This window comes from Oryzias latipes, chromosome 3 (genome assembly GCF_002234675.1).
Source record: "Oryzias latipes chromosome 3, ASM223467v1".
NCBI classification, from domain to species: domain Eukaryota; kingdom Metazoa; phylum Chordata; class Actinopteri; order Beloniformes; family Adrianichthyidae; genus Oryzias; species Oryzias latipes.
The window spans coordinates 13,456,758-13,484,314 of record NC_019861.2 but is presented as its reverse complement, the minus strand read 5'-3'; the positions used below and the strand labels follow the sequence as shown (position 1 = coordinate 13,484,314).

Here is a 27,557-nt window from a genome sequence, read left to right as displayed (position 1 = left end):
AGTTGGTAAAAAAGATGGTCTCTGGACAGTATTACAGAAAACATAACCTGATCTATATGATCAGGTTATGTTTTCATTTAGTGACTGTTGAGTGATGCACTGTTTGCATTTACATTAGCAAAAGGTTGAAGGAAAATTAATCTAACACATTTTCAACTTTTTCATTAGTTAAGGTTCAGTGGACACAAGAACACTTACTGTCACCCAAACATGTACACACGTGTCAACATTTTAATTGTTTAGTTTCAGTAAATGTCAATGTTAACGTCTTCACATTTTGATTTTTGTGGTGGTGTCTTTAAAAATGGGGCTGCACAGTGGTGTAGGGGTTAGCGCATTGCCTCATGGCGATAATGCCCTGGCATGAATGCCGGCTAGGACCCTTCCATGTGTAGTTGGCATGTTCTTCATATGCATACTCTCTGGGCACTCCAGTTTCCTCCCACAGCCCAAAGGTTAAATAGAAATTCCAAGTCGTCCCTTTGGAAGAGTCTAGCCTTTTAATTCCAGCCGTTACATAGGTGAATGTACTGTCGCTTAGCAACCGTGAGTCCCGAAGAGAGAGGAGTAGTGAACTCTGAAACTTTCCTGGCTTATTTGATCCAACCTTTAATCTGGGAGGTGTATATATAAAAAAATGTAATTATTTCGAAATCCAGGTCCTGCTTCACAGTCCGCCATTGTTGTCAGAAAATCCCCAGATTCAGCTGCAACGCATCTTGGAATATTTATAGTATAAAAGGTTACACTAGACCAATCCTTGAAATCGGAAAAAAGAAGGCTGTATTCATTGGCCGCATTTGAAAGAGTAGTTGAATTGGGCTGTGAAGTAAGCAGGCTACAAAGGCAGCCGAGGAAGAACGCAGCCCTCAAATTTGGACACAGACAATGTGTGTCTGGCAATCTGTCCAGGGTGTAACCCACCCTCATTGAACAGTATCTGGGATAGGCTCCAGCAACCATGCAACCCAAAGGTATTAAGGGGGGGTTGGAAAATGGCTTTGTGCCAGAATTTGGTGAGCTACTATGTGAGTGTGTTTGCTCAAGTTTGAAAAGTAACACCAAAAGGCAGAGAGATGGCAGTTGCAGTTAAAATTTGCATACTATTCCACTTCGGCCATCTTCTTTCATTCTGAGGTATTCTGTATTTTCATCAATGGCATTCAGTACTGAACCTCACTGTGCCACTAACAGAGGTTATGGTGGTACGGGTGGCATTGGATTAATATTCTGTTCTAAAAAAATGCACTAATAATCTTTTGTAATTGTACAAAAGTTGTTGTTTGAATTCTGTATTGATAAAAATCCAGTTCTGGACTCACATCCATCCATCCATCCATCCATCCATCCATCCATCCATCCATCCATCCATCCATCCATCCATCCATCCATCCATCCATCCATCCATCCATCCATCCATCCATCCATCCATCCATCCATCCATCCATCCATCCATCCATCCATCCATCCATCCATCCATCCAAACCTTAACCAGCTGTGGTCACCAGGGTTCCAGAGCCTAACCTGGCCACTGTTGGACGAAGGCGGGGTACACCCTGGACACTGTTGGAGTGGACACTGTTTTTTTTTTAATGTCTCGTCTTTATTTTATACGAAAGCAAAACAGGGGTGGGATTAGATACGTTTTCTTCCTCCCATTCCCTTTCAAGCAATTAAATTCCAAGACAAACTAATTAATTGTCTCATTGTGTCATGTTTGTGTGAATAAGAGCTAATGAGTCTGTTAGTCTATAAGACTTAGCAATTGAATTATTTACAAGGGTATGTGGATGTATATTTATTTACCAATTAATGTCACGGCATATTATCCTATGTATTATATATCTGTGGACATTTGTGTTGTTGGTCTGCCTTAGTTTTATTTTTGATGTGTTTGCTTCAAATGAATCGTTTTAAAATCTTGCATGTTTTTTTCAGAAATTGTTCTGGATCACAAAATAATCTTACTGCAGGGTTTTGGTGAATTTTGCAACCTTTTAGTATTTGACGTAGCCCTATTTGTAGTAATAAAAAACCAAACTTTTGGTTTCTGTTTGGCCAATTTTGTTTTCCTTTTAACAAATTAAACTGTGAAGTTTAGCAGCTTTAGTCGGGTCCCATTCTGTATGTCCTCGTATTTCTCTTTTTACTCATTCTGTCCAAAGAACCCTGAATTCATCAGCCGCCCACGTTCCAAACCAAGAATGCGCCCCGTTGAAACGTCTGACTGTGTGCTGAGGCCCTGCCGAAATAATGATGCCCTGTATGATTGCCGCTTGGACCAAGATTGTTCTGCACGATTAAGCAGAGACAACCCCTGCATAACCCTGACTCTGAGCGCTGTGCTTTGGTCCAACTGCATCTCTGTCTTCACCCATGTGAAACCTCACAGAAGAAAAACATAAACACAGATATTTTAAAAACATAAAGAAATTTAATTAAAAATATAACTGGTAAGTTAAAAAAAATGTACAATTAGATTTATTAGAGTTAAACTTATCTGAGAACCTTGAAATTTTATCTCCTAATGAAAAGGACAGGGTTACCGAGCAGGCATATATGATAACAACCAAAGCATGAACTCATCCCTAAGCAGTTGTTTGGAGATACGAGCCGCTCAAGCTGTAGCTTCTCTGTTTATTTTTATTTCTACAATTATATAATAACCTCCACTTATATAACACCCCTGACTTAAATACCAGGGATATCCTGATCTGTAAAGGAGTCCCACTGGACCCAAGTCAAGAGAAAAAAAACGTTTTTACCAAAACATTTTGGTACTTTTCTCGCTTTTTCTTCTCACAGTAGATGAGTGTAGTAAAACATTTGGTGGTTGGACTAGAACATGTAGGAAAAGTTACATTCATGGAGCGTGCTCATACCTTGGTGTGTTCAGGAACTGCCAGAGTAAAATGTTTGAGCTTTGTATTTCAGTATGGGGAGCAAAACCTTTACTCCGTTTGGGAAAAATCGAAAATACAAGTGAAAGATGAAACAAGAAAATTATCAATGCATCAACTTTAACTTAGTCTATTGTAAAGTCATTTCAATTATCTTTCCCCTCGTATTTTAATAGGAAAAACTTTACTTTAACACTTGTATTGTTGTTCTCTCATTGTACATTTCCATTTGTTTGCCTAAGGCATAGAGGTAAATGTGATGTGTTCAAATTCGGGATGTTATAAGTTAACATTATTATGTCCCAAACATCATTCATATTTATTATTAATAAAAATAAAATACATGTCTCTCTGTATATATGTAACCCTTGTGCTATCCTTGCCACTTTAACATTGGGAGTGGGGTCATCTAGACCCACTAGACAGTGCGTTGAACCTTTTTTCTTCAATGATTTGTGATCTTAACTGGTGTCCATGGATTACATGAAATCTTTCCACCTTTATCCACCTTTGTCATGGTAGGGAGAACACGTCAATGCAAGGGTGGGGTCATCTAAGATAGCACAAGGGATAAATATTTATATATATGATTTTTTTCCAATCAATTCATGACTAAAAGGTTGACGTATCTGTGTATAGATTTATGTCCCTTTGTTGATTGCTAGAAATAAACAAAATCCAGACGTGTTCATAATAAAGGGAACATGTGATTGGCTTTTTTGAAGGTTATCCATGTGAGTGAGTGAAGGTTTAAAACTTGACACTTCAGAGAAGGAGTTGGAGGATAAAGCCTGGAGGGAGAGATGTGAGTGTCTTCAGATCAAACAGGAGAGATAAAGCTTTTCTCTCAGCAGCTGCATAAAAAAAAAAAACAAGGAAGGAGAAACCAGACAAGGACATATTTGCATGGCATGAATCTTTACGTATCTATCAAGCATTTAAACCCTTCAAATTTAATTTATTTCTTATTGCAAATTTTAAAAAACTTATATACTTTATGAAATTCCTGCTCCCTGTCAGTCTGTTCTCTCAAGATTGAGCACAAATGCATCTCTAGCTGCCCGACATCTGTCCATCCACGACCTACAGCCCCCAGCAGGAGAGTGCACGCTCTCCACACAGATCTGCCCGCACAACATGGCACAACATGTCTGTAAGAGCATGTAGGTCACATGTACAGTAGCTGCTCACATTATGGATTTAAAAATGGGTTATTGCTGATGATCGTTGCTGATCCAAAACAAGAAGAAGTTTGACTGCTGAGAGAGCTTCAGGAGTGGAAGCCTTTTTTAGGTAAAAAAAAGTCATTTACCATCAAAATTCAGATGAGTGGAAATGGGTCACCGTTGCTATCGGGGCAATGAAACTATGAGAATAAAAGGCAGGGGGGAGGAAAGTTCAGGGAGGACACAGAAAGAGTGGTGATGATGATGCTCCTTGATGTAACATCCTCCTTTTAAATTCTGGCAATGACTATGACGATGAAGATTTAGTTTAATGAATCAGTGACTTTGTCTGGTGTGTTATGTGTGTATGTTAGTGTTTTGTTTAACCATAATATATTGTGTGTGTGTGTGTGTGTGTGTGTGTCAGTCTGCCCACGGCACTGCAGCAGAATGGATGTGATGAATATAAATCAGGTGACTGAACAGGCAGGGTTTTCTTCCCAGACAGGCTCAGAAGATTGTGTAATGCCCACTCCTACATTACTAGTTTGGATGTGCACGCATGCATATTTTTGTGCAACAAACACACATACACACACACATTTCTCATCTTGGTTCAGCAACACAACAACCACAGTATTTACCAGTGAGCCTTCACAGACCACCCAGCTTTGAACGCAGACTCCAAAGCTGAACGCACTTCCAGAAAATCTCCGCAGGACTTTGATTTTCGGGTTTATTTCGATCAAAATTGGGAATATTTTACTTTTTTGTGAAGTCATCTGGAACTTCTCATGAGATTACATCCATCACTTCTTCACCTGTGAATGTTGCGACTAGAGGGTGAGCCTCTGAAGACTGGAGGTGAAGTGGTGACCATGTGGATCCCAACACCCAGTATGACAGTCCTGCAGAGGACGCTCCTGTATGGATCGTGTGTTGTGGCACTTCTGAACTCTGTGGGCCTCCTGGTGCTCATTGTCCAGCAGAATCAACAACGTTCCCAGCTGGAGCAGACAGAGTCAAGGCTGACAAAGTTGGAGCAGAGCTCAGTGGTGGAGTTCCTCCAGGAGGTGCCAAAAGGAGCAGCGGGGTTGTGGGGGAGTCCTGGTGAGCAGCCTCAGTACCAGTACTCCAGGAACAAGAGGAGCGAAGAGCTGGAGAAGGAGCTACAGCATGAGCCTCACCAAGAGGTGGGAAAGGGAGAGCTTCAGCAGGAGGCCAGACAGGAGGTTGGAGAGGAAAAGGAGAGGAGGGAGCACAACCTCAAGCATAAAAACAGACACGGGCAGCGCTACCACAAGGCACAAGTGCAGGACGACATGATGATGATGATGACTTACTCCATGGTCCCGGTGAGAGAAAAATGTGCCAAAAAAATACAGAGCATAATAAATGCACTATGATGTGTGGTAATTTGCATTGATAAAGATGGGATGTGGTCGTCACGGTGACAGATTCAGATGCTCCACTTAGTAACAGTTTAAAAAGAAGAAAGAAGTATACAGATACATCAACATTTATCACATTTCAACGAACAAAGCAAATAAACGAGTAAAGGATTTTTTTGTCATCATGAGCTATGCTGGACATCTACAATTTTTGTGATAAATGCATGAATTCTGAAAAAGTTCTTTGGGGATGTAAATGCTCCCAAATTACGTTGCACCAAATTTTAAATGGCGAAATAGTTATCTAGCCTTTGCCTAACAGTTGGTTTCATTAGCCCCATGACCCTAAAAGGGATCCAGCGCGTTCTAAGACAAAAATGACCATAATTTGCTGCAATTTGTAATATTTTGGTCTCCTTTCCAGATCAAACTGCTGATTGACATTTGCAACAGCACCAAGGGGGTGTGTCTAGCAGGTATGCGTCCCGTAGATCATTGAACATTTTTTAAAACTACATTTTTTTCCACTCACAAAAATTATGTTCTGTAGGACCACCAGGACCTCCAGGACCTCCAGGACCTCCAGGATCACCTGGTAAGTGAAACATTCATTGGAATCTCACCAACTTATCTATGTCATTTGATTAGCCATCATTTGATGGTTTTGCAACGGTTTATGTTTTATCCCATATTTTTGGGGATTCTGCAGGTTTGCCAGGTTTGGATGGACTCCCAGGTCACAATGGGACTGATGGAATCCCAGGACCAAGCGGACCTCCTGGAGCTGATGGAAAAAGAGGAAAAAGAGGTGAACACAGCACAGGCCTGTATGTTTTGCCTTAAAGCTTCAGGCAACAATGATCATTTGAGTGAAAAGGCACCAGTAGAACATAATAGTCTCAGAGAAAAGAGCAAGCTTGGAGCAAATAAATACAAGACAAAGCAGCACAGCCACTTAAAGCCACATTTCAGTTTCTTATTTGTGGGAAAGTTGACCTAAAATTACATTTTAATATTATTTTTAAAAGCTAATTGTTCTTCCATCGCACTTTGTAAAAATGTATTGTGGGAATGAATACAGCCTCTTGACTGATGTTAACAGGGCCACCAGGAGAGAAAGGGGAGCCGGGGTTTCAAGGAGAAAAGGGAGAGCCTGGACCACCAGGAGAGAACGTCCAACCGTTTAATGATGTCAATTTTCAAGGCAATGAGAACCAGACTCTCCTTGAGCATTTTATTACAGAATGAAAGTTAAACTGAAGAAGACCCTCTGGGATTTCATCAGAAAATCCTGTTTTCTTGCTCAGGCCCACCTGGCCCTGTGGGTCCTCCTGGTCCACCTGGGGAAATAGGACCTCCTGGACCTCCTGGACCTCCTGGACCTCCGGGCCCTTCGAAAACAAGGCACCACCGGGCCCACATCCAAGCTGCCCATAGTTTGGGTGAGACCTTACTCTTTAGACAGATGGCCTTTTCATTTACTTGTCATTTCAAGATTCTGAATAGATCATTGCACAATGTTAATTAGTCAGAAAAAGTTAATTAATTCTGGATAAATTTGTGTCTAACAGGGTTGTTGCACAAAGTACCAAATGATGAAACCTTGCACCTAAAAGAGGCCTTAAACGCACATGACAGGCCCGCCAGGAAAAACGGTTGGTTTTCAGATGACTCTCTGTCTTTGTGGTGGGTTGAACTCAGAGGGAAACTTCTAAGTGTGACTTTGGATCGACTGCTCCACAGAGTGCCTGATCAAGTCTCTGATCAACCCACGTGGAGTGGCAAAGATGGAGAACACATTCGGTGCGTGGATGAAAGACACAGCTCAGCTGAATGACGAGCGAATTTGGGTGGCCGAGCACTTTTCAGGTCAGCGCAGACACTTCATTCTTTATTCTGCTTCTTCATAGGAGTACAGTTTCTGTCATGTTTTTTGTTGTCGTCTGATCTCTTCCAGGCCGTTTGGTGAAGGAGTACAAAAGCCTCGCTGACTTCCAGGGGAACAGCAGTGACACAGTGGACGTTCGGAAGTTTTACCAAGGCTGCGGTCACGCCGTCCATAACGGCTCCTTCTATTACCACATTGCTGGGACTCCCAGCATTGGCAGGTAAACCACTGGAGGTCCTACACTGAAGGTCACAAGTCATTCCATCAGGTTAAGAACTTGTTTTCTTGTCTCAGATATGACTTTGACACCAAGAAGCTTCACATTCTCATCATATATGATGCCCTGTACCACAACCTCGCCTATCTGCTCCCCAACTCAAAGACTTACTTCAAGCTGGCAGCAGATGAGAACGGCTTGTGGCTGATCTTTGCTTCTAGCGCTGACGAGAGCATCATGGTGGCCCAGCTGAATGAGAAGACCTTCTCCATCGCATCTCTCATAAACACCACCTATCCTCGCTCCAAAGCCGGCAACGCCTTCATTGCCTGCGGAGTCCTGTACGTCACCGACAACAATGACAGCAGAGTGACTTTTGCGTTTGACCTGCTTAAGGGAAAGGCTGTCAACGTGACCTTTGACCTGAGGTCCACTAGTGGAGTCCTGGCAATGCTCTCCTACAGCCCAAAGGACAGGCTTTTGTATGTGTGGGATGAGAGCCAGGTCAGGCTCTTTGTGGTCCACTTCATTTCTGATGAGTGAGCAACACATGCTGTCGACAAAGGTTTTCTCCAAAATACAGTCCTGATAGAAATCTTAAGATCAATTAAAGAATTGCATTAATTTGCATTTTGGGCGGCTAGATTTTAAAAATGTTTTAAGTAGAGCATCAAAATGTAATAAAAACGAAATACCCTTACACAACCTGAAGCTCCATTGTTCCAATGAAGGAAAAGGCACCCCATACCATGATGGTTCCTCCTCCACTGTGCCGCGTAGAAAACATTTTAGGGGGGATCTCTTGGTCATGACAGTAATGGTGGAAGCCATCAGGACCGTCAAGGTTACATTTGATCTCATCAGAGAAGAGAACTTGGTGTTTCCCTTGCAAAGTCCAACCAGGTAGTTTTGTGGCTTTGAAGACGCTGCTTGTGTTTGAAGCCCTCCTCCTGCAGGAGCGGTCTGATCGTTACCTGGCAACAGTCAGCACCAGTGATGGCTTTAATTTGGGTCAAGGACCGTCACATGTCTTGGTGAACAGCCCATTGGGTCCCCCAGTCAGTGCCAGTGAATTTTAGTTGGTCTGACACTTGACTTTTTTGTTCAGTAACCCTCAGAATCTTTTGAAAAATTCAGGCAACATTCAAAGAAATTGAGCGTTTTTGCCTTTGCCATCAAGAGACCTAAACAGGAGGATTACTTATTAGAAAATCCTATTGAAGGTTAATTTTGGTGCAAATTCTGGCTTTTTATCAGTTGATGAACAACCGATTTTGTTTAAATTATTTTATTTTTTTTTAACAAAATGGCTTCTAAAATATTTGGTTGGTTTTTTTTGCAGTTTGAAGCTCTATTTAGAACCTTGTTAAGGTCCAGCTGTGATTACTGCAAATTCTTTTCTTAGCCGATGTTAAGATTTTAATCAGGAGTAGAACTGCTGATGGATCTTCTGCTCCAGCTTCACCTGTGGCACAATCCAGTGTTATGAGCCCAATGTTGGTTTTTCGCTGTATTTATGTCATATTTTTTAATGAGCATCAGAAAAACTAATTGTGTGAAAACTAATCATTTTATATAAGCTGAAAATATCCCTTTTACTTTCTGTCTGTAGTAATCAAATTAATTTGTCTGACTCCCCTCCACAGTGTTTGCATGTCAGCGCCCTTTGACGTGTTTCTTTTTTAAAGATGTGTCCCGCGGGATGAAACCGCATGCTTACCTCTCCCGACAAAAAAAATAAATAAAACCTTCATTAAAAACAAACGAATGCTGCCAAAATAAGGCCGAACAAATCAAAAGAATTTATTCACTTTACAGGGATAAGACCGACCCGTTCTCTCCGACACGTTCAGGCTTTAGCACACTTGTTCTACCACCTGAGGATGGCTTCTTCTGCAGTCGCACACAGACAGACAAACAGCAGGTTTACAACAACACAACACATAGTGGCCAGAAAGAGGGAGAGAAACACAAGTCGCTTTAATAAATACCAAACATACACTTAACCAAAAAGTTACAACTAATCCAACTGGTATGATACAAACCAAAAATAAAGTAACGCTTTAATGTTTGTACAAGCTGTTGTGGTAATTCATATATATATTTATATAATTCGTATAATAAAACTATTTTAAACGCTTCACTACTAGGCCAAATAAAGCCAGACATTCATTTGTATAGAACAGTTTCTTCTTTAATAACCTATAGATTTCAAATAAACTCTTAGTGTGTCCAGAATTTTGAGTGCAAATATCTATTCCTTATGGATAAAAACAACTAGCAAATGAACACACACTTACATACAGAAGGCTGTTTTGCACATCTCCCAGTCAGATACAGTAAAACCCCTTACATTCCTAAAATAAAAGGCAATAATAATTTAAATAACAAAATTGACAGAATTAAAACAGCACACAGTTTTCCGATTTTCTTGTGCAAAAAACAAAACAAAAAGGCAGAGGTAAACCTCTGCGTCTCCTCTCTGGGTGGGGCGTTTTGCTTTGGACCAGACAGACGAAAACATTGAAATCACAGCCACAGTAAAACGCATCATATTTCCGGACAGGAATGTTCTAGCAGTGTGTCTGCCACACAAACAGGCATTAAGGGCAGGCAGGCGGGCGCATTGACGGCAGACACAGGGGGAGAGGGGGGGGGGGTTGGCCCGCTCAAACCCCGACCAGGAGAGGCCACAGCGAGCGACGAGCAGCCAGAGATACACCAATTGGAGTAAAGGGGGAAAATGGGAGCAATGCCATCATCAACTCTTCCGTAAAGGCTTTGAAAAAGCCGGGCAAAAAAGCAGAGATGGGAGGATGTTTGTAGGCGGCGAGGGATTAAAAAAACCTTAAAAACAGAAGAAAAAAAGCAGATTCCAACAACTTGATTCACACTGGAAACCACTGACTTAATAACAAACCACAGTGCTGGTTACAGTAAATGCTAAGAGATATCAGTCGTGGGCACAAAATGACAACAGTTACACACTTTTTTAAAATTTTTGCTTGAGCACTTTGACAGAGCACTATCAATAGACCTGTGATTGCACTGCGGAACGAGAACAGGACATGCATAGCTTTCCTATGGACACGCTCTATGAGTAGAGATTGGTCAATAAAATTACAATAAATCTAGCTTTAAAATCAAGTATGACGCACCGTCAGCTTCTTGAATTCAGCCTCTGGGGTGGAAAAACGTGTTTGCAGCCCCGTTTTTCACTCTGGAAATGATTTACATCAACGGTAAACCAATAAACACTGCACACTCATACATGCCAAAAGCATGGGGATCTTCTGACTAGCGCCGTTTCCCAGCAAAGATACTATCGAACACCTAAAGAGTGTTACATAAGCTATTTTCGACTCGTTTTTTTTTTTCCTTCTTCCTTTAAGTCCCTTTACAGGATGTCGACCAAGCTGCCGGGGAGGTTGTAGCTGTCGGGGAGGACCCTCATCTTCAGGGTTCCATCGGCTCCACAGGTGAAGATGCGGTTTCCAGGACACGTCTCCACCTGCATCACTCCTGCACCGATGTTGCGGAAGATCGATTGCTTGGCGTGCTCGGTGCTAAAAGAGTGCATGAGCCCATGACCGGCCAACTTCCAGACCTGGAAATAGAAAAAAGACACGTCATACTACGTTCACACCCAACGCGAATCGCACACAATGGGTGTGGAGATTCAGTGTTAAGTCAATGTACGATCCATGTCCTGCGGTCCCATTTGAGCATCAGGCGCGGCGCGTCAGTCCGGCAGCAGCGTGACTTGAAGCGCAAATCGTGTTGTGTGTGAGCCTGCAGGAGCTTCAGAGGACACCTCGCTTTTCATTTTCCTTTCCAAAGTACTACATGATTTTTATTGTTGGCCCTTACACAAGACATGGACAATTTCACCTGCAAAGTCTGTTTTTCTTTTATTATCTTGTAATCTTGGTGAATACGTCCACCTCAAGCTTCATAAGCTTGGCCAAAGTCCTTTTAATCTAATTAACAAACACATTTGAAAATTTGTGGAAAATTGAAACAGCAAAAACAAAACAAAACACCGCAGTATAAGGTGAAATATTAGTGGACGAAGAATGAACAGCTTTTTTTTTTAGATCCACCGGATTATATTGCGCATTAAGAGAAACAAGTCTGTAAATTTGACCACATCACCCAGAATGCTTAGAGGGGGCAGGAGGCAGGTGATTGGTCAGAGGAGTTAATGGGAAGTTTTTCTAGTGAACTGTGTCATTCATCTGCAATAAGCAGCCTTTTTAGAGAGAGCAACATGACAGATAAATCTAATTGTTTTCACAGTAACTCTCAAGATCGTTCAGTTGTGACATAAAATACAAACAAATGGCTAACCTTTTCACTTCATTATTTTTAAAACACAGTACACATAACTCTGCCAGGCTCCTGCTGAATACGGTAGCCATAGTGCTTCATCAGGAAGTGAACCTTCATAGTTTACCAGAGTCGCAGTAAAACATTTGGACACATTTGAGCTTCATGTAGCACAGAAAAGAGGTTCCAGGTCAGTAAATACAACCAGAATTCATTGGATGCTTTGCAGATTTTTGAGAAACTTCAAATGTTTTGAGTGCGCCTTATGGTCCAGAAAGTATGTTTTTTGTCTTAATTGATTGTGACTGTGCTGATGTAATTAAAGGCAAAGTCTAGGGGAATAATTTCACCACTAATTTGTGTTCTTGTTGCTCCAAATGCTTAGTATTTTTAGCTTTTTACACCAAAGCCCTAGCTCCAGTGTTGATATTCTGTTCCCCTCCGTAACTCTTCTACATGATCAACGTAAAACAGTTAATTCTGTTGCAGAGAAAAGCGGCTTTGGGCCGTTATGTAACGCCTTTAAGCACACACCCAAAACATGACTAACGGCTAAATTCCCGAGCGGGTGCTGTCAGGGTCACCTTCATGTTGCCCTCTGCAGAGCCGGTGACGAAGAAGTCCTCGTAGGCATCCAGTGCGAGGGCTTTAATAGCCGAGTCATGGGCCTGGAAAGTGTGCAACAGCTGCCTCTGGCGAATGTCAAACACGCACACAAAGCCCTTCCTGCCTCCTGTAATCAGCAGCTGCTGTTTGGGAGCATACTGAAGCACAGTGGCTCCATTTTCATGGCAGGGGAATGCTGCAATAAAAAAAATAGAGAGAAATAAAAATAAATAAATAAAAACTGGATCCCAAAGAAATTGGATGTTTAGAGAACTCAAATAAAAAGCTCTTGTCATGAGAGATTGCATATCTTACCATGGACTATGGTATTGCTCGGTGAAATCAGAGTATCCCACAAGCAGACGTTTCTATGGATGAAAAGTATTCCCAAAATTAGTGGGGACTTCTAAGGAGGAAGAAGAGGTCAAATGGAATGATGCTGACCTGTTATCATTGGACTGTCCAGCTGTGGCGATCAGACTGGACGATGTGATGAAGGCAAAGTCACAGCAGGCCTTAGTGTGACACTGCCAGCTCTTCAAAACAAAAAAAAAAGACAATAAAACCAAAATTATTTAACATTTCTAATCTTTAATCTGCTGCTTTGTTGATAGTCGTCTTACCAAGTAGGGTTTGGGGTTGGAGGATGTCTGGTTGACCTGCCACAGACTAAGGAATCCCTCCCCATCAGCAACTCCACACTATATGAAGAAGGCAGTAAAAAGCCATCAGAGGAGTCGATCAAACTACAGAGCAAAGGCTTTGCTGAGAGTATACCTTATTGCCTTGAGAGTTGAAATAAAGCCGAGTGACCCTGGCGTTGCCGGCTTGTCTGAAGCAAATGAGCTGCTGAGGTCTGTTCCATTCGAACATTCTCACACTGCCATCCTGAGCACCCGTCATGTCTGCAGAACGCCAACGAGAATGCGGACAACGGTCACAGGAGCAACGCGTTTAGGATGGGGAAGAGGAAAAGGGGGTGTTCAGGAGAACTCACAATACTGATAGATGGGATGGGATGTCATTCTCTTCACATTATTCAGATTCCGCTTCATAATCTGAGAAAAAGATCAGAGAAAAATGTGGAAGCATCACGGTTTAAACATTTCTTTTACAACTATTGCTGAAAATTCTGCTATTTCGTTCAGGTCATTGATTTGCTACCTTATAGGTACACCCTTAATCTGTTGGGAACGATAAAATCCCAACCTAATCAGAACTGACAGTAGACAAAACTCAAGTCTTCTCTAGAATAAAGGGTGTTGGAGGGACAATAAACCAAACTAACTTCCATAAATCGCTGCACACGTGTGGATAAGGATCTGACTGCTGAACAACCCCTGCAAAGACCCGAGGCCCTGTCAGTGTCGTGTATCACACCAAGCATTTATCAGGGTGGCTGGGACACGGAGAACCCTGGTCGTGTGTTAGCATGACGCAGATCTGCACCTTGGGTAGTCTGCGGCGAGAGCTCTTGCTTATCTGTGTTTACACGCGAGCATCTCTGCTGCGGAAACCTGCCCCCCCCACGTATCAGCGTCTTCAGACTCAGCAGGCGAGCTGTTTAGTCGAGGGGGTTTTGTTTGACTCGACTGTGATAAGGACTAAAAATAAACTTTGTCTGAAAACGTACAGGGATCTGATGTTCCTCTCACGTTTGCATGTGTGACCAATCTAAGGCTTCACAGGGGCTTTTAGGGTTGGGGGGTGTTTGTGGTAAAGAACTTGGTCTCCCCCTGCTGGTTACTGCAGAAACACCTAAAAAGAACCGCTAACTGCTGGGATTGAACAGCAAAAGGTGCCTACCACACTGGCCCCCATGCTGGTCTGACCACTGCCGAGCCACGGCATGGAAGCAGAAACTGGCATTGGGGGGGGAGCAAAGGAGACGGAGCTTGTCTGGGCGATGTTGGTGTGAGAGGAACGATGGTCTATGTCGTCCGAGCTGCGGAGACACAACAACTCATCAATCTGGTGCCATCTTTGTTTCATTGAAACAAAAATTGCAGGATTCCTTACCTGCAGGACTCCTTATCAAAGTCCTCCCCTATCCAGGTGTACGGCTGGACTGCCACAAGGTTAGACACGTCCACCTCCTGAACATCATGGGTGGAGGCCAGCACTATCTCATTGGAGTTAGCCTGTGGAGGAAACACGGTTTAAGGAAACTAGGAAAAACAACCTCCAAAACCTACTACTCACTTCCTACTGTTTTTCAAAAAAGAAGATTGTGGTGTTTTTTCTGGAAAAGCTGATCGTGTTTTTTGGCAGGGGCTATGTTGCTGGAGTCACTCTGTACATTTCCTTAGTTGATGTCTGATGAGGTTTTTGCTGCTTTTTTGGCATTCGGAGCACTCTGTGACCATAGCAACAGTGGTCTTGAATGCAGAAGACAGCAGATGATGGCTACTTTACATGGATAAAAAGCAAGAAGGAAAACCAGAAATGTGGACAGAACTGAAAACTTGGATGCAGAACAAATGTAAAGGGGAATCTTGAATAAAAACAACAAACTGGGAATGCCGACAAAAACACAGCAAGAATCTCAGGAAAGCAGCGTTATTTCATTCACCGACACACGCCTACAAGGACATTCATTAAGATCTATTTGGTGCAGTTTAGCACAAAAAGGGAGACAGCGACAAAAATCCTTTTTTTTTTTAAATATACAGCAAAAACTAAATTTGTTTTAGGAGATGCTTTTAAAACCAGATTTTGCAAAGTTGGTCAAGTGTAATAAAGGTTTAATGATACTTGCTACGTTGATACAATGTTCCTACCTTTTAAATAATACAAAACATATGGAGAGATTCAAAGCAGTTCTATAACCCTTTAACACCCGAGCAGTCGCTGGCAACAAAGCAAAATAATACCCACTCTTTGAACTACCGATGGATTCTGAGGCAGAGAGAAACTTTATATTAGTAAAGTGTTGCATATCAGCGCAAAGCTACTTTTCGCTGCTACAGCATCCATTGGAATTACGATAATTATTTAATGATTTAAGAGTGACGGTAGTTCTAGGAAAATCAACACTAGAGCTCCAGCTTTGGTGTTTAGGGGTTAAGCAAATGCACATCTGCACAAACCTTGTTGATTGCAAATGCCATAATTATGTCAGATTCCTTGTGAATTATTTTAGCTTTTCCTCCAGGGTAACCAAGATCCGCCTCCACCTGAAAAAAAAAAAGAAAAAAGAAAAAAAAAAGAAATCAATCAGTGAATCAGTAATGAGGAAACATAAGGCTTTAGTGCAGGAACATGTGGGAGTACAGTGAAAATCTGGAAGATTGATGCTTAAGCGTTTGCTCGCATAAAAATGCACAACTTACCCATAATTTTAAAGCAGTGTGTTAGCAAGAGGTTTTAAATACATAGACAAGTATTCTATACGTAAGAATCTGTAAGGAAGAATTTTAGCTGAATGATTACACCTCTATTAAAATGGATAAAAGTGGAGATCTACTGCAGCCACAATCCAAAGAGTAAACATGGCAGACTGTCACGTGTAGGCACACACCACTACTGTAAATATTGACAGTTGGTTTGGGTTTCTGCTGTGACGGCAGTCTGCAGAGCTGCACGCAGCCCTGACTGTGAGCATGCAGGTTAGTAGATTCTCAAAAAATGCCAGCTCTCTTAAAGGTTCGCCTTTGCTTCCAGTAAAATAAATCGAGACGGGAAAAGAAGAAGTGACAGACACGGGGAAAGGTGTTATTTTTAGACATCAGTAGTGAGGTAAAGTGAGTGACACAGTCATGAGTGCCCAAAAGAGAAGCTGCATCTGAAGGTTAGGTCTGAGCCTCGAAGCCTGAAGGAGACTTTACACTCGGTGTAGCCAGGAGAATTTACTGGAGTAAGTTAGGAAAAAAGGGAGGAAAATAACCAAATATCCCCCAGTTGATGCGTAATACTAAATCAAATGCAGGGTAACCTTCAAGCCAGGCTGTGCAGTGACTCTTTGAGACAGACAGACAGACAGAGCCAGGGCCTCGGGCTGCCACAGAAAATGATACTACCTTATAGGGATTGCTAGCTCCGGCTATGCAGTTTGGGTTTACACGGTCCACATGGTTCTCTAAAGACTACACAACACGCACGGGCAACAAAACACACAAACACGGCACAACACAAACCACATGCACAAACACAGAAAACAAAACAAAAAAAAAATGCAATGAAAGGAAAATGAAAAGGACTTTCTTGGTGACCAAATGACAACAACTTAGTACATTTTTGACCGCCTCATTAATGTGGATGCACACACTCAAGGCTATGAAATGGATTCTCTAAAAGTGACCTGTATAGGGCTGCTTGCATGTAAAGAATTTGAACGAGATGTTAACCGCTCACATTTTCTTTCTGGTGGAGTGATGGCAATAGTGGCAGCTTTTCATTGAAATGATTACATTATAACAACTAAGTCCCAGCATTAGAGAAGGCAGTGATCTCTGCTGTACTTGATTTTAGATGAAAAAGGAGTCAAAACAAAGATTATGAGCCTAAAAAAATAACAGATAAACACATGCTGGAAACCTCTCTGTAAACAAATTGCTATAATGGGTTTAAAAAACAGGTAAGATTTAATGTCCAGCGTTCCTACATCTGTGCACTGGACAGTCGTTTTATGACTTAATTAAACTTAGTTTCCAAACGAAGAATTACTTTAAAATATGAATTTTAAACACATGCAAATGTAAGATGAAATTTCGTAAAATAAATACCTACAAGGGTCACATTTATTCAGGAAAGAAATCTTTATTACCATAAATATATGATCAAAAGCAAATTTGTGTATGAAGTGTTAAACACAATCCACCTTAAAAGGACAGTGTTTAGTAAATGTGACCTTAATCATTTTTAATGCGGTCTACTAACCTCACTTTGCTTCCTTTTCTTGGTAAAGATGTAGCGTATGAAAGTTTCCTGAAGGACTTCCTGTTTGACCAGGAAATACCACAGACGTCGAACGGGAAAGGACTGATGGTTCTTTGTTCTGGATGGACAGAATAAAAGCAAAACAAAAGTTTAGATTTTTTCCAATATATGACCAGGCACAACCAGTTTTAAGTCACTAATGACAGTTCAAACAATGAAACAACAGTGTTTATAAAAGGAATCCCTGACTAACTGGCCAAATAAACAAACAAATCAACAAATTGGCATGAAGGCAACAGTTTAGTGCTCAGTTGAGTCAGCTTGTAATCCTGTAATAAAGCATTTGTCCTGCACTCACATAAGCTGGTGTTTGGATCCATGACACTTCCTAAATGTTCTAATGAGAAGTCTATGTAAATGTGAGTAAACGCAGATTTCAGGCTTCTGCGTGCAAAATGCAAGGTCATAGAATGCGCGTTGAAAGTTTTTTTTTCTGGAAGATTTTATCAGGCAAATCTATTTATTGTAAAGCTAATTTCTGTATAAATGCTCACTCCATGGAAATAAGTTGAATAGGAACAGAGACATGATAAATCAATAAAAAACTGATACAAAACCCACATGCATAAATATTGATCAATAAAAGGGAAGTGAAAAATTGCATCATCCAGCATGGAGCTTCCCTTCACACGCTCCCTCACAGTATGCATTGACCACAGCTATACACAAAATACTATATGATAATGTAAACGATAAATTAAAATAGTGTAATGTCTGTAGTAGCGTTAGTGAAGCATTCTCACTAAAAAGCAGCATTCGGGAAGACGGTAAAAAGTCATCTATTTCAGTAAACATGAAGATTATCTTTAAGAATGGAAAACAAAAAAAACACATGTAGGAATTTTGGCGTTTTCTTGAGCAACATAAAGGCCAGCTGAGACGGTGAACGAACCTTGAAAGTTAAACCAGGTCCAACTTTGGCCAATCAGGGGTTCGGATTTGGTAGTGACATATGGATGGTGTCCCTTTTAATTCGTGAATGTGCCAACCATTTAAAAATTGATCATGGAAGAAATATGAATAATTGCGGTTTGGACCCAGACATAATTATATTACACTGAGTCTTTGATTTATTGGAATAGAGCTGTGAAAGAAAAAAGCCTGGAGCAAGATTTACAAAATTTTGCAAGATTTGCACCACATTGACATTTCACATCAAGCTTCTTCCAACTGTATGTGGTGGACTTGTGCCAGTAAACACTAGAAAAAAAAGAAAAAAAAGAAAAAGAAGCCCCTCCTTGTTTAGCGCCTAGCCCATTCTTGAACGCGCGTCAAATGCCCGGTCTATCTGTCGCTTTACAGTTTTGGCAATTGGCCCTGTGTAGCATATACATTTCTGCCCACTGTCCATAGTCAAAGCTCACTTGAAGGGTGTGTTGTCGGGTTCCAGCATGGCTTTGTGGCGCAGGATGGCGGGGCCGGCTCCGGCGCTCAGGTCGGTGGGGTAGGTGTTGATGTAGTTGGGAGGGGGCCCGTCAAACTTGCTTATTCTTTCTAGCAGAAGCTGCTCCCAGTTTTCTAAAGTCTTCAACACAGCATTGCAGAGAGGGGAAGATACTGGAAGATCTGTGACAGAAACACATCAAGGAAATCACTAAACATCTAGTGGAGTCAGCTGTTTTATTTCACTTTCCTGTGGTTCCCTTCAGTTAACATTATTATGTGAACTGACTGTTCTAGAGTTGGGGCTTTACAGCAACTATAATTATTCAATCGGGTCATGTTTTTGTTCACTTGTGATTTATTAGTTGGTTTTGCTCATGGGTGGCAACTCCCCTCCTGAAAATATCCACAAAAAACAAAGATCCAAAGGATGACAGAAAAATGAGGAGATCTTTGTCATGATGACAGAAGCATGCAGGTAGGTTCAGCTTACAGATTTAAGGAGCTGATGCATGTACCTGTCAGGTCAACGCCAGTGAGAGGGATGAAATTCTTCACATTGTGATGAGCCAGTTTCACCATAACCAGACGGATCAAAGCCCAGCTGTGCCCCGCCCCCAAAGAGAGACAGACAAAAAGATTAAGATCTGAACCATAAATGATGGGGAAAGGAGGGCGGCCGGGTCCTACCTGTAGGAGTTGGGATCAGAGTGCTCTGTTATCTGCGTGTCAGAGAGGAATGCATCATCATCGTCTTCATCATCCTCAGCGCCGCTTTCGTCTGAGTCATACAGAGCGCTGCTGTCTGACAGCGGTAGGAAAGGCTGAAAGGAAGGAAATAATGAAAATAGACAACAAATAGAAAAAGCAGCAGATTGAGAGGAAGAGGAATAAGTCACGTGCGCTGCAGACTGTGAGTCACAGAAATAAAAGGTCAGTTCTTTTAGTTTCTCACTTTAGCTACAAAGTAGTCCCACATGCTGAGCTCTGGAGGAATGAACTTCTCTCTGTAGGTGGGTCTCTCAGGGGGCACGGGAGACGGAGTAGCTGGCGCCTCCTTTACGGGGCGTCCTGGAACCAGCATCCTCATGTTGAATCTGCGCCTGTGGCGATCTACATCCTCTGCTGGCGCCTGAGTGGGGGCTGTGGATGGACGGACATGGAACAAAACAAAAAAGGTGGAAAAATCAAAATTTGTTAAGGACAAATTAGTAGAAGAAAGAAGGTGATGTGAGAAAAAGAGATACTAGATCAGAAAAAGTCCAGTGAAATATAAGTGTTTTTTACTTGTATTTTTGTTTTGATTTATTTTGTTTCAGGTTGACCTTTCCATTTTAATTTTCTTTTAAAATGTTTCAGTAAGACAGAACTACGGTAATGCCCAAGAATCCCTACAATCACTGAGTGAATGTTGGAGATGGTAGATTCTAGAATGAACCCTGAAGCTACGGACACACCGGGCATGTGACGCGTTTTGTAAGTATAGCCCCAAAGTGATCGTAGGAACTTGCGTAGGTACATGTGAACAAAACGCAGATCTACGTAGACTTTTCAATGGAAGTGGCCACTTGAACGGGCATCGCTGAGGGCGGTGTGAACGTAGCTTGAAAGGACACCATCTGTAGGCCTGCATTAAAGCCTCACTTCTATGACTCTGACAAGCCAGAGAACACAAGGGGAAAGGAATACGTCCGGGACAGAAACACACGGTAAAAAACACACAGGGGGAAAAAAAAACACGAGGCAAGACACAGTCAGCTGTGCACAGACCTGCACCATTATCCTGGATGGTTACCTCTGCACACACACCAGACAAAGTGAGACACAAACCAGAGTAGATGGGGCAGTTAGACACACAGATTGTGAGCAATTTATCCCATAACAGACAAAAACAAAACAAAACAGGGGGAAAAAAATCACATTAAGAGCATGACATAAAAGAGAATAAATCACAGCAAACACAAATGATAATTCTGTCGAAACATTTCTGCTCCTGGCAAACACAGTATAACTGGTGGCTGTCAAAAGCACTGTCTTTTAAAACAAGTGATTGAATGGTGATTGGCATCAGCTCTGCATGGCGTCTCCCTGTATCATCTGTATTTGTTTGTAGAGAGCATCAAAAGGGTAAACTTCTAACAACTGTTACCTATCAACAGCCTGACATTTAGGATCGCTTCTCCTCAGAAAAAAGAAAAGCTTCTCAAATACCTCCTGACCTTCCTAAGAACTTCCTTGGCAGCCTAAAGTGATGTGAAATCTAAATGCCAGCTCCTATCTTTCTCCTTCACACTGAAAACTGGAGCACTGAATAATCCAGCCTCAAGATTATGGATGAACTGTGTCAAGTTCATCAATCAGCCTTTAGCAGCAGAGATACCCCAGATAAGCTTTGAATTTTTACAATTCTGAAAAACCTGACAGAATAGCTAATGACACACTACGTATGCACACAAACAGATCTACTTTCACATCACAGCCATTGAGCGTATCTGAAAACTGGACCGAGTGAGTGCAACAACACACAGAAAACGGCTTACTTCTGGCTCCAATTAAATTTAGTCAATTTAGTCGCCATTTTTTTTGTCAAAACGGGCGGTGCCTTGTTAGAGCCAGATAATTTCAGTAAGCTGTGATTGGTCAATCTAAGTCAACATTTCTATGGCAACCACTCTAACCAATCAGGAGTGAGCTTGTCGCAAGTCCACACCTCTACCACTGGGGTGAATCTGTCAATCAAACGTTTTTAACATTCGATGTCGTGCGCACCACAGTCTCTTTTTTTTAGGCATCTGATTGGTCAGTTCATAACTTGGATTACAAAAATATGATTACAAAGAACATGTTAAAAGTAAGTGGAGCAATAATGGTTCTTCTGACAAATATAACAACTCAGTTATAGCTGGTATTTCTCAATAGAAGTTTATGGGATTTCAGCTTTTGGGACCAACAAGTACCGCTACTTCTTTTTTGGAACAGCAGGGGGGAGGAGTCACTCAGTCCAGTTTTCCTATACAGAAAATGATGAAAGCCTTGAACGTGAAGGAAGGAAAGCCTTGACTCCTCTCAGAGTACCTGCTTTAGGCTCTGCTTCACATCTAGTCTCAGAGGGTTGCTCAGCCTTCGCCTCTGAACTCTCCTTGTTGGGCACAGCTGTTGCTTTAGTGACAACACGAGCACAGGTGACATTACAACATGAACATGCAACGCAGCGCACACACACCCACAGATTTCAAAACCAATCGTAAACGTCTGAGGCTTTGCTGCTTGTAAACAGGCATTCATGCACTGCAATCCTGCAAACCAGCACTGCAATCCACCAGCCCGGCTACTCACAGCTGGCCTGAGTTGCCGGGGCCACAGTGCCCAGCTGCTCTCCCTTTATAACAGGAGCAGTGGGTGGTGCTGGGTTGAGGGGGTCAGAGGGGGTGGGAGAAGGGTTTGGGGTGAGGCTGCTCTGCTCGGGTCTTCCTGTTTCTTGGAATTCCTCTGGCCTGGCTGTCCTAAAGTCATCTTGAATTGGGACACAGGGCAGAGGGGACGCTCACACAAGACACTACAGGACAGAACTGGTGATTTTCTAGTATGCAGACGCAACCAGAAAAAAAAGCGCTTTGAAAATAATCACGAAAAGAAAAAAAAGGAAGGGGATTGGCAGAACCAATCTGACAAAAGATTTAAGAAGAATTTCGGAGACAATGAAAATGTTTGGTGTGTTTGTGAAGCGGTAAGTAATGATTATACCTGGAGGGGGCTCCGGTCTCTTTGGTTTAATTATGACCTTTGCCCCTCCTCCGAAGACCGCGGCCCACATGCGGTTATTGAGAGGATGAGCTGCCAGTCGGAAGAGTTCATTGCTGTTGTGGGTGCCCAGGCCGTGGACGAGCAGCGAGACGTACACTGCCACGACCGCCTCGCACAGGAGCACGTTCAGCCTGGGCTGGTCCTCCTCCCGTGCTGACGTCAGCAGAGAAATCAGGGAGGACACGCCTGCAGACAGGACAAATCAAATGCCAAAATTTAATCTCTAGAAGCAAAACCGAAAACACTACTTCTGTTCAATATGAAAGGATATTTGTAAACCATTTCATGACAGCGGGATCTGTCTTTGTCTTTCCACTTCCTTCCCAGGAGCCATGGAGCTCCAATTATAGAACGCCATCTGCCTCTCTGCATAAACACAGATGTCTGTCTTGATCTGCCCTGCTCTTCCTCCCCCTTTTGCTATTTATAGTCTCCCTGTCATGCTTTAGATTCGCAAATATATGCCATTTCCCCATCCAATAGATCCAATAAAAAGCCAAAAATATAACAACATAGCAATTTACTGTTTTGGCTTTATTTTCATTTTTGTAGAAAGTGTAATAAAACCCAACCCTTGGTGGCAAAAGCTTCTTTTTCTTCACATTTAAAAACTACATGTTGATGCCTAATTATGCATCACCTGGCCACTGTGCAGGAGCAGAGTTGGGGGTTACATGTTCTTCAATGCTTTCTGTGCGCAGCCGTTTGCGCTCACTGAGTAACAGACCCTGGTAAACCATCCCTGTGAACTGGTTGGCTTCTGTCTGATTGTTGCTGAAATGACAAAAGCAACACAAAAAAAAAAGTCAGTACAATTCTACAAAGGTCCTTTCAGGAGGCCTAAAATAATCTCATCTGTTGGGCCTCACTGATGACAAACACTTACCTGTAACTGTGGCTGTCACACAGGGCTTGATAGACGCAGGCAGACAGGGAGGCTGCTAGTGTGTGCACAGTATTAACCTTAGGACGAAAGACGAGGCATTATGAGAAACTGTAATAAACTGAGAAAGTATGTAGACTTATAAAAGCATCTTCATTTAGCTTTTCTTTTTGCAACAATATAGTGAGAATAATTTAATCCAAGAATCTAACTGTAGATGGTTTCCAACCAACATCAAGCTTTTTACACAACAAATAAAGAACACATGTGGTGAACAGAATTTACAGCTATTGGGTTATTTTATTCCATTTTATTTGACGGTGTTAACATCCAGTTTAGAGGATGCATGTTCTGTTGGATAAATCTGACATTTTTAGGATTTTGAGAGCAGTTTGTGTTTGCATTTCCACATTTCAGTTCAAGGCTGCCCTGCAGATCTCAACATTGGAACATTTTGTGGGTTAACTCCCCAAAACAAGGCGCTATCAAAAGTAAAGCTCATAAAAAGCTTTTGATATATCTAATAATGTAATATTACTTAAAAACCTACAGTGAACAATTTACTTCAAGGTAAATTTCTTGAATATTTGTGAAGGAAAAAATAGTTTGTAATTTAAACAATAACTGTCTTGATGTTGCATGTCTTCAACTGAGTTTACAGCAAAACTGGTTTTGTAATGAGAATTTTAAAAACAAGTAAATATTAAAAAACCAAATACCGGTACATCTGAAATCAAATAAAACCTTGTATTCGTGAAACTGGATCAAATTGAATAAAAAAACCACACTATAAAATATATAAAACCACATCAAACACATTTTAGTGAGAATTTTAAAGACCTCTTTGATTTTTTATGAGTATTTGGGCTAGAGGTGCAAGAATTGCAACAAAGAATGATTTTTTTTGACAACAGATTTCTGTTGTGAGCTCTGACCCGATCATCCATGAAGTTAGGATGTGGAGGGACCAGCATCATGGTGGAGGTGTGGAGGATGTCATGAATGTGGTTGCTGAGATGTAAAACAGGATTGGCTATGACGGTCTTGGTGGGGGCGATGCAAGCTGATAGCAGAGGCAGTGTTGTGGGCAGAGGCAGTGGAGACTGCAACTGCTTTACTGTGGTCTCCTGCAGAGAGTGAAGGACAATATTATTGTGTTTGCACAGATGTGGATGCATGCAGGTAGACTAAAGAGTGGGCATACCTGCTGACTCTCCTGCAGAAGGAACAGCAGCTCCATGCGGACAGAGGTGACACCCCCTCCTTTGGCTCCGTGAAGGCTGCAGTAGGACAGAAACACCCTCAGCAGGGCCTGGTTTTTCCTCAGCCATGCCTTGCGCCTCTCAGAGTGCTGCTGCTTGGCTTGAAGACGCCGACGCTCCATCTGGTGGCGTTCGTAAGCGCCTGCTTCTGTACTTTCAAAAGCTTCATCGGATATGTCCACAGATGCTGTACGATCTCTCCAGCGATCAACCTCGGCGCCTTCCTCCTTCCCCTCCACCTGTTTGTTCAAATTTGCACCAGATAGTCAAAGGCGAGAACAAGGGTGTTAGAGGATCATCGATCTGCAAAGTGAACTTCAAATTTCTATATCAGTGTACCTTGTAGTTGCAGATCTTATGCATAGCTGCTATCTCTTTCTCCAGCCAGTTGTAGAGTTGAAAACGTAGCTTCCCTCCATCCACCTCAAAGCCGGTGGCCAGGGTGCGCAGCTCTGTCATGAGGATCTTTAGACAGGCACGGAACTTCAGCTGCTCTGCTATCACGTCCACCTCTGACTCAGCCTGAAATACATCAGAAGGACTAAGAGGAAAAGCCCTGTCAGGATTCCTCTTAAGAACCCTTCTAAACATGCACTGTCCATGATCAAGACAGAGGATTTTCATTCCAGTAATTAATGCCACATCGTTTTTCTGTTTTCCAACAAAACCACTATGTTTGATATTAAGTCGAGCATTTTAATTTTCCTGTCATAGTGCCTCTGTCTCCTTGCATGGGTCGTTTTGTTGTTTTCACCTGGGAGTCTTCTTTTTGCAGTTTGGGGCCCTCCCCTGCTTTGTTCTCAGGCTCTGCTTTCTTCATGGTAAGACCGTCATCGTCCTCTATATCGTCTGCATCCTTATCTTCTTCCCAGTCCAGCTTCAGCTCATCTTCTTTCACTTTGACTGCAAGCTGGCTCCAGTCCAACCCGCCAGAGCTCTCATTTGCTCCCCAAGCATGAGAGGATGCTGCTGAGGTGCTCCAGTCCATTCCTCCCTGGGTGCCGTTCTCCAACGGTTGGTTTGCATTTACGTTGACCTTGGATGATGCTTTGCTGAGGGCGGAAGAGCTGCATTTCTTGCTAACCCTGGGAATTTTGGAGAGGACTTCTAGAGCTAGGACCGGACACCCCACCTGGAATAGGACAAAGTCAGATCTGTAAACATCTGCATCTATGACTTTGGAGACAGTAAGAAAAAACACATAAAATAAAACTGCATGTTTGCTACAGCAGATGAGTCCACCTTAAAGTGTGCGTTGGCAGTGGTGAAGAACAGTTTGCGCTCTATGAGGTTGATCTCATCGGCTCCGCTCTTCTCAGCGGTCAAACCCACAGTTGATGTTGGGCCCTCCGGATTGGCAAAATGGCGGCGAATGATCAAGGGGTGTGTCCTCAAGTAGTTATAAAAACTAAACACCACGGGGTTGCAAGCTTTCACCATCACATCTGTGTGTGGGGACGGTAAAAATCAATAATTACGCCTTAAAATATTAATGATGATCAGAATAAACTCGTTTCTGGGGAGGGTAGAGAGTTTTACTGACTGGGGTTCTCATCATCCTCTTTGGGGATGCGCTCCAGCAGAGTATCCAAGGCTTGGGTGTAATCTTTCATGATCCAGTAGGCGATGCTGCGGAGGAATGGATCAGGGTGCAGCCTGGAGCAGTGGTAGCCACTCCCATCCCTGTTGCAGCCCAGAACCTTCTCATAGAGGAGGCCTTGGGAGGTGGACGAACTCTCAAAGTCAGCCTCATACAGCCTGGCTACTATCATGGCAAACTGGAGATCCTCCATCTTTTCAATCAACACCTATACATAAAAAAAACAGTGGGCTTCACAATAATGTTTGAGTAAATCATAAATAAAGAGTAGAAATTTTTCATTATGAATGCTTATCTGTGTATTTTGACTGTGCTGTCAGAAACCCCAGGCCAAGGAAAAATAAGCAAGATTGCTATGCTCCTTATCAGTGTCATTTATGCTTTTTGAGTTATTCAAAGACCACAGAGTAACTCTCTTCTTCAGATATCTGATGCAGAGGTTTAACTTTCAGACTCAACACTAATAAGCCTCGTCTGGGTATCTGCTTGGATGTGTGAGCATGTATGTTGCACTGCACCTCTATGGCATCTTTCAGGGACCCAGCGAGAAGGAAAAAGGCAGCCGCCTGCTCAAAGCGCTGCTTTCCCAGCAGGGAGAAGGCATTTTTCAGAGCTGCCTTTCGCCAGCGGTCCTCATTGAAGTTGTTCTTGAAGAACTGAGTCATCTTCTCATCGTGCTGTGACCTAGAAAAAAAAAGGTAGATTGCACAGCTTTTTAGATTCCTCTGTACGTTGTGATCCAAATGATAAATAAGCAATGACACAAAGAATCATAAGAGAGTTATGAATCACTGCTTACCTGAAGAGTCCCCACAGGACAGCTTTCTTCTTCATGGCCAAGTAGAACAAAGCAGCATCTAAAGGGTCGTTGTTCCTCTGGAATGCAGCTTTACCCAACTGGTTGAACCAATAACAACATGGTATCAAGCCACTTTTTACATACTAGTTGCTGTTAATGGTGTCCTTAAAAATCTTTAAATGTGTGGCTGTTTCACACTATTTATAAGGTAATTTTGAACAGCTGGACTCCAACTTTTTGTTGAAGAAGTTCTTTTGAGAGCAAAAAATCAGAGAATTCTGTGTTAGCAAATTAAAGCCTCTGTTGGCTCTCCTATGGGTGGTAAAGAGGCTCAAAAGACATTTAAAGCTTTAGGTGATAAGACACACAACACTGTAAGCATATAAAGTCT

At 42.2% G+C, this 27,557-nt stretch overlaps 2 protein-coding genes across 7 annotated transcripts in view; one reads left to right on the top strand and one right to left on the bottom strand.

Annotated features, from left to right (window-relative positions):
- The first annotated feature begins 4,678 nt into the window (after nucleotides 1-4,678).
- gldn (gliomedin) lies at nucleotides 4,679-9,895 on the top strand. Its single transcript, XM_011488422.3, has 10 exons — nucleotides 4,679-5,421; nucleotides 5,882-5,933; nucleotides 6,008-6,052; nucleotides 6,167-6,265; nucleotides 6,560-6,661; nucleotides 6,765-6,899; nucleotides 7,029-7,112; nucleotides 7,201-7,326; nucleotides 7,415-7,565; nucleotides 7,640-9,895. Exons 1-10 carry the CDS (start codon nucleotides 4,894-4,896, stop codon nucleotides 8,103-8,105), a joined length of 1,788 nt encoding a protein of 595 aa, XP_011486724.1. The 5' UTR covers nucleotides 4,679-4,893; the 3' UTR covers nucleotides 8,106-9,895.
- dmxl2 (Dmx like 2) overlaps nucleotides 9,521-27,557 on the bottom strand; it is a 43,502-nt gene continuing 25,465 nt past the window's right edge. Inside the window, exons 28-57 of one of the 6 annotated variants that reach the window (XM_020712508.2) lie at nucleotides 27,167-27,264; nucleotides 26,886-27,051; nucleotides 26,311-26,575; nucleotides 26,010-26,212; nucleotides 25,522-25,899; nucleotides 25,107-25,289; nucleotides 24,710-25,006; nucleotides 24,441-24,632; nucleotides 23,509-23,585; nucleotides 23,263-23,396; nucleotides 22,563-22,808; nucleotides 22,155-22,331; nucleotides 21,894-21,977; nucleotides 20,589-20,615; nucleotides 19,774-19,961; nucleotides 19,509-19,642; nucleotides 19,337-19,422; nucleotides 18,800-19,001; nucleotides 17,376-17,493; nucleotides 16,517-16,582; nucleotides 15,587-15,673; nucleotides 14,517-14,638; nucleotides 14,304-14,442; nucleotides 13,495-13,555; nucleotides 13,275-13,402; nucleotides 13,121-13,198; nucleotides 12,942-13,033; nucleotides 12,813-12,865; nucleotides 12,476-12,693; nucleotides 9,521-11,169 (exon numbers count right to left, since the gene is read on the bottom strand). In XM_020712508.2, coding sequence (XP_020568167.1) covers nucleotides 10,960-11,169; nucleotides 12,476-12,693; nucleotides 12,813-12,865; nucleotides 12,942-13,033; nucleotides 13,121-13,198; nucleotides 13,275-13,402; nucleotides 13,495-13,555; nucleotides 14,304-14,442; nucleotides 14,517-14,638; nucleotides 15,587-15,673; nucleotides 16,517-16,582; nucleotides 17,376-17,493; nucleotides 18,800-19,001; nucleotides 19,337-19,422; nucleotides 19,509-19,642; nucleotides 19,774-19,961; nucleotides 20,589-20,615; nucleotides 21,894-21,977; nucleotides 22,155-22,331; nucleotides 22,563-22,808; nucleotides 23,263-23,396; nucleotides 23,509-23,585; nucleotides 24,441-24,632; nucleotides 24,710-25,006; nucleotides 25,107-25,289; nucleotides 25,522-25,899; nucleotides 26,010-26,212; nucleotides 26,311-26,575; nucleotides 26,886-27,051; nucleotides 27,167-27,264 — 4,509 coding nt within the window. In that variant the 3' untranslated portion in view covers nucleotides 9,521-10,959. The remainder of the gene's footprint in view (nucleotides 11,170-12,475; nucleotides 12,694-12,812; nucleotides 12,866-12,941; nucleotides 13,034-13,120; nucleotides 13,199-13,274; nucleotides 13,403-13,494; nucleotides 13,556-14,303; nucleotides 14,443-14,516; nucleotides 14,639-15,586; nucleotides 15,674-16,516; nucleotides 16,583-17,375; nucleotides 17,494-18,799; nucleotides 19,002-19,336; nucleotides 19,423-19,508; nucleotides 19,643-19,773; nucleotides 19,962-20,588; nucleotides 20,616-21,893; nucleotides 21,978-22,154; nucleotides 22,332-22,562; nucleotides 22,809-23,262; nucleotides 23,397-23,508; nucleotides 23,586-24,440; nucleotides 24,633-24,709; nucleotides 25,007-25,106; nucleotides 25,290-25,521; nucleotides 25,900-26,009; nucleotides 26,213-26,310; nucleotides 26,576-26,885; nucleotides 27,052-27,166; nucleotides 27,265-27,557) is intronic. The other 5 variants (XM_020712526.2, XM_020712518.2, XM_011488436.3 and 2 more) reach the window with 5 other exon arrangements.

Coding starts and splice junctions, on each gene's coding strand:
- gldn (XM_011488422.3), top strand. CDS start 4,894: ATGTTGCGACTAGAGGGTGAGCCTCTGAAGACTGGAGGTGAAGTGGTG. Junction 6,053..6,166: donor AGGACCTCCAGGATCACCTG/GTAAGTGAAACA, acceptor GGGATTCTGCAG/GTTTGCCAGGTTTGGATGGA. Junction 7,327..7,414: donor GGTGGCCGAGCACTTTTCAG/GTCAGCGCAGAC, acceptor GATCTCTTCCAG/GCCGTTTGGTGAAGGAGTAC.